The sequence below is a fragment of the Acyrthosiphon pisum genome, chromosome A3, assembly GCF_005508785.2.
Source record: "Acyrthosiphon pisum isolate AL4f chromosome A3, pea_aphid_22Mar2018_4r6ur, whole genome shotgun sequence".
NCBI classification, from domain to species: Eukaryota; Metazoa; Arthropoda; class Insecta; order Hemiptera; family Aphididae; genus Acyrthosiphon; species Acyrthosiphon pisum.
In genome coordinates, this window is record NC_042496.1 from 24,661,896 (window position 1) to 24,667,617 (window position 5,722).

The 5,722-nt window shown below is 36.5% G+C and overlaps 2 protein-coding genes across 2 annotated transcripts in view; one reads left to right on the plus strand and one right to left on the minus strand.

Annotated features, from left to right (window-relative positions):
* The first annotated feature begins 2,732 nt into the window (after positions 1-2,732).
* LOC100168069 (nostrin) overlaps positions 2,733-5,722 on the plus strand; it is a 51,411-nt gene continuing 48,421 nt past the window's right edge. Inside the window, exon 1 of the mRNA XM_029491138.1 lies at positions 2,733-3,024. The gene's annotated coding sequence lies outside the window, so the exon portion shown is untranslated. The remainder of the gene's footprint in view (positions 3,025-5,722) is intronic.
* LOC103310115 (non-symbiotic hemoglobin 1-like) overlaps positions 3,054-5,722 on the minus strand; it is a 4,994-nt gene continuing 2,325 nt past the window's right edge. Inside the window, exon 3 of the mRNA XM_029491140.1 lies at positions 3,054-3,345. Within this exon, the coding sequence (XP_029347000.1) occupies positions 3,193-3,345 (153 nt within the window). The 3' untranslated portion in view covers positions 3,054-3,192. The remainder of the gene's footprint in view (positions 3,346-5,722) is intronic.

Below are 5,722 nucleotides of genomic sequence, written 5' to 3' on the forward strand. Positions count from 1 at the left end.
TTACGTTATAACACGTTACTGTTCGACCAATGACCAGAGCTGCCGCGGTCTTTACGTTAAATGAAAAAAAAAAACGCGTGTGTATCAAGTAGGTAGATATATGTCATGTTATGTAGGTACATGTTCATAATATCGTACCTACACATAATCGTATAATACATATATAATATGATATTCTTTTTTATCTTTCTGGTCATCGACTCCGTGCGAGATCTAACTACCTACTGAAAAACTGCACCGTCCGCCGAATAAAATAATGTGTAAAATGTTATATCGACCGAATATTTTTATCCGCTTCCCGTGTGCGATGTACCTACACCGCTATCACAACATCATGTCCGCAGATGGGCGCAGATAGGAAACCTTATACCAATTATCGGCTTGTCCGTGCTAGATGCCATATTCTCGACATGTGGGTGAACGGAATGTAAAAAGTATTACATGAGCGTATATTATACACGATTTGTTATTTTATATTGCATTACGATGATCGTCGGCGTTCGCGATGAGTTCATTGGACGCGCATTTCTGTTATTAATATAATAATACGACATTTACATTATAGGTAGGTATATCGTACAGGGTGTTTATCCTCAGAGTACGGCGCTGGTTTGCACGTTTTCAGGCATATCAGTGTCGTACGATAGGTGTAATAACTATCGTCGTCGACATTATAATTAAATATCTCTTGGCGCAAAATAAAAAGAGCTAAAATCGTTATTTTCGTTGGCGAATTTCTCAAACGGTCAATTCATTTAAGCATATAGTATAGGCGAGACGGTGAACATTACTTGTTTTTGTCAACCATTAAAAATGCAAAATTACCTTATCGGCACACCGCATAATAATGTATTATATTTTATAATATTATAATATCTAATATCTGAAAACACTCGCCTTACACACGTCTCGTGCACCAGCTGCTTGACGACGAAGACCCGTCTCTTACCTTTTGATTTTTTCTATCGACTATGCGGTCTGTCGTTAGACCGTTAAATATTTCTCATGACGTCGCGGTGGGGAAGGGGGGAGGGGGTGAGGACAAAACTCGCCACCCTGTATGTAATAACTATATACAGTAGGTATACCTAGGCGTATATTATACGTGTTGGGTTTTCATAATACGTTTCGTATAATCGTCATTATCGTTATTATAATATATTGTAACAGTGTACGGGCGACGCGTGAGTATAATATTTACGTAGGTACCTATATACACGTAATAATATTACTATTTAAAATCTAGAGTTTCAGCGGGGCACGTATCGAGTATAATAATAATAATAATAATAATATATATATAAAATAATAGTGTAATAAGTGTACGGGCCAGTGATGGTTGTGCGAACGGGTTCCTGTACAGTTATCCGCCGTCGCCGCCGCTTCTGATGGTGACCTTGTTGTACAAACAGTGCGTAGTTTTGCGACTATACAACGACACACACACACACACACACACACACACACACACACACACACACACACACAAATTATATATATTATTTGGTTTGTCATTAGACGAAACGACATTTTATCACAATAATATAGGTCGATTTATACAATAATATAGTCGTGACGTGATAATCACGATGATCGCCCCTCCCTCAGTGCTTTGACTATAGCCGCAGTGACATCCGTATAAGTTCTGATTTTCATAATATTTTATAGTAAACTATTATGAGTAACCATATATTATAAGGTAATATTTTCAAACACTTATGGGTAGGTATATTATATTATTTCGTGGTAATATATTGGAGTCCTTCGTCACTCTGTCAGTAAATGTTTTTTTCTTTTTGACCGAACATTTTTATTTAGACGATTTTTTTTTTTGAAAATGATTGTATAAGTATTTGAATCGATATCTGAATGAGTACCTATCTTTAGAGTTTTAAACCTTACGAACTATGAGGTTCGTATTATAGGGTCAATGATAATATACGTTTTGAAGATACCGGGCTAGGGTTGCGCATAAAATATTAAATATATGTATAATACTTTAATGTGCTGAGGTCAGTATTCATTACACTAGGACAATTATTTGTATAAATTATAAAATATGTATTAATCATTTAATATTGATTTTTATAATTTTCAAATCACAACAATAAACATTATTATCCCATTAATACAATTATTGTATAATGTACCATGGTCAATGGATAACAATGAAACGTCGAATGCTTATTTCAATTTCAATTTAACATCATATCCATTATTTTTAAAAATAATCATATTCTGTTCGACCATTTTTTTTGTAAAAAATGGCGATTCTCGTTTGAAAATAAGAAATTTTTATCGCCACAAGATACGATATGTAAGTACCTATACTTACTGTTTAAATGAAAAATAAGCTATGTCGATTTGAAAATATAATATCGTCTTTACAACAAGTACCTATAGGTACCTATATTCTGGAATATTTCAAAATCAGGATTTGACCAAATGCTGCACTAATAATACAATCGACGGACAGACCGGGGGTGAGCGTGCTCGGCGAATCGCCCTGTATAATATAAGATGTTAGAAGTATACCCACAGGTATAAAATATTTTATATTAAGTATTTTATATCTGCGGCGTAGTACCTATATAATATTATGTGTGCGTGCCGCCGCAGCTCTTCCCGTCGAAATGATGTTTACATTACATACACATTTATTGTGTGTACACATAGGTTTTTTTTCTATACAGGTACCTTACCTACCTATATATTAAATGGATGCCTGCGTACGGCCGTACATTAAATTGGTGTACCTACGCCCTTTCCTGCAGCAGCAGTGCGCCGTTGCCAGTCATTCCGAAACGATACGACGACGACGACGACTGTGATGTCGTGATTCGCATTTAAACGATAATTAGTCGGTTAATTTATTCGTGCGGTACACGTAATTATAATATTATTATATTATATACAGGTAAAGGCATTGTCCGGGCCGACGGTCACGGCGGTGTGCGCGAGCAGTGCGACGAGGAGTCCCGAAATTGGGTCGTCTACGCCTCCTCCGCCGGGATGTCGATTCAGGTTGGTTGCAATCGTAAAACAATGCGATATAATATCGTACATTATTATAAATGTGTTACTGTTTATTGTGCCGTTTAAAGACGCGCAGCATACCGTACGACTTCACGCGGTATAATAACGCGTGTCTGCAAAACGTCTATCGTAACATCGTCGTGTATAAATCGCCATTTAATTAACCGTGGCGGTCGCGGAATCCATGATCACTCCGATCACCAAGGTCAGGAACGGCTTCCACGCCTCCGCCAGGAGCGCGACTCTGTCAGGTCCGCCTGTCGTCGGCAATCGGTCCTCGATCATACGCGTCAGTACGTCCCTGACGACCTGAAAAACGCGCAAACATAATATCATGACGACCACTGCAATCGTTACGAGACACGAGTTTATGACGCCAGCGGCGGGGGGGGGGGGGGCTAAGGGAGAATCTCCCCTCCCAATCGCCGTGTTTTCCCTTTGTTTTGTACACCGTGTTTAGCCAATTTTCTCGTCAGCAAATATTTTTTTATCGTAAATATTCTGATTAAAATGTACAACTCGTCGGCCACAACTGGTTCGAAATTGTGTTTCTATATACCTACTTATATTAATTATTATTATATAGGTCTCGATCATATACGCGTCAGTACGTCTTTCAAGACACGCAAACGGCACGCAAATATATCACGACGACGACTGCAATTATTAAGAGACACGAGCAAATGACCCCAGTGGCGAATCCGCGGGGAGAATTTCCCCTCCCAATCACCGTATTTCCCTTTTTTTTTTATACACTATGTTTAGCCAATTTTTGTACTTTTGCCCCCTCATGCCCCTCCCGAAATTTAAGCCCTGGATCCGCCACCGTATGACGCTTGCTATGAAGTATAGGTACGATATGAATCGCAGACGATTAGCGGTCATTTGCATTGAGGGGGGGGGGAGCAAGTTTGTGCATAACGCGATACACGAAGTATAACACATTTTGTTGACTCGGAGGGATTATCGGAATTTTTTATAATAGTGACTATATTTCTTTTTCGTATTTTCAATTTGTCACCTGTATAGTATGCTCGATTTAAAATATATTTTCAAAAATGATGCGTTGCTCTACGATACGGTGTACAAAATAATATGTACATGATACCACTATAATGGTAGTTTATTATTTCAATATTAATGGCGATTCTTTTATATCACGTGAATAGCACAGTCATTTTCTCGGTAACAAATATGTTTTTTCTATTGAAAATGGTTTTTAATTTCTGATTAAAATTTACAACTCGTTGGCTACAACTGGTTCGAAAATGTATTTCTATAGGTAAAATAGTATTATCGATTTGTGATGAAAGAAAAAAAAAATAATAGGTTTTCAAAAACGATCGTTAACTGCAGTCGAAAGAATCATCCGGTATGACACGTTTCCATAGTCGTACGGCAATAAAATACGATATCCGAGAATATAATAATATTGTGCCCATTATTATTATGTAGAGCGACACGGAGAGAATAAAAACTGTCGATAAAAAAAAAATCGGAACCTATTGTATTACATTATATTATTATAATACGAATATACGCAAAATATATTCAATTATTATACGGACGTCCTTTCTGAAACGGTCCCGACCGCAATATATATTTACGCGCTCGAGTGTCTATTATAATAATATTATAGTCATGAAATAGTTTATAATCCGGAATGTATATATATATAATATATATGCAGTATATTATATACCTAACCAGGTATATACCCATCGACCTACCTATTGAACTGCACAGCGTTTGATCGGATTTCCGTTAGACCGTTTGACACGTCCTTATAGATAATATGAGTTGTACGCTGCAGTTATGTAATTTAAACTCGTTTTTATGACTCGCTAAAATTTACGATACCCGCACACACTTCTGAATCTTCTTTCGTAAATTTCATCGAGTTTTTTTATTACGGTGCGATCGTAAGTACTGTATTTACTATTACAATGCCAACCCGATTCATAGTTTTTGGTCTTCCAATCCAGTGCTTCTCAAACTTTTTTGTAAAGCGACATCTGAATTCAATGCAAAATCGTTACAGCCCCCTGAGATGTGAATTTTATTTTTCCACCGAAATCATTAAAATAATAACGAATAATTGTTTTATTTGATGAAATAATAATTAATTTCTATTATTACTACCTATTATTGTTAAATGGCCGACCATTGAATTTTGATAATCGAAAACAATATTATGATTTTTTTTTTCATAAAAGCATTTGGTAATAGGTAACATAAAATCAATTTGTACAAATATTTAACACCCCCCTCCCCCTAAAATATACAAACGGCACCCTAGGGACACCCACCTAGAGACACGTACCCTTTGAGAACAGCCACGTAGCCAGGGGGGGCCTGGGTGGGCCGGGCCCACCTTAAATTTACTCTGGCCCAGGGCCGGCCCCCCCTGAAGTTCAAAATATAATTATTTTACCAATTATCAAAAATGTGATTGTGCACATTGAAATAAATATATTGTGATTATACAACTACTATAATATATGATATAGTGGTATAGTGTGATATTACTATAGGTAATACAATTATTATTATAATATTCATTTTTATATTCGTGGATAACGTTTCTGAAAAAAAAAAAATAATAGGGGATTGATAGACATACCAGTTTTCATAGACAATAATAGATAATATAATATGTTAGATAGCCGGGCAACTTGCAGTCATC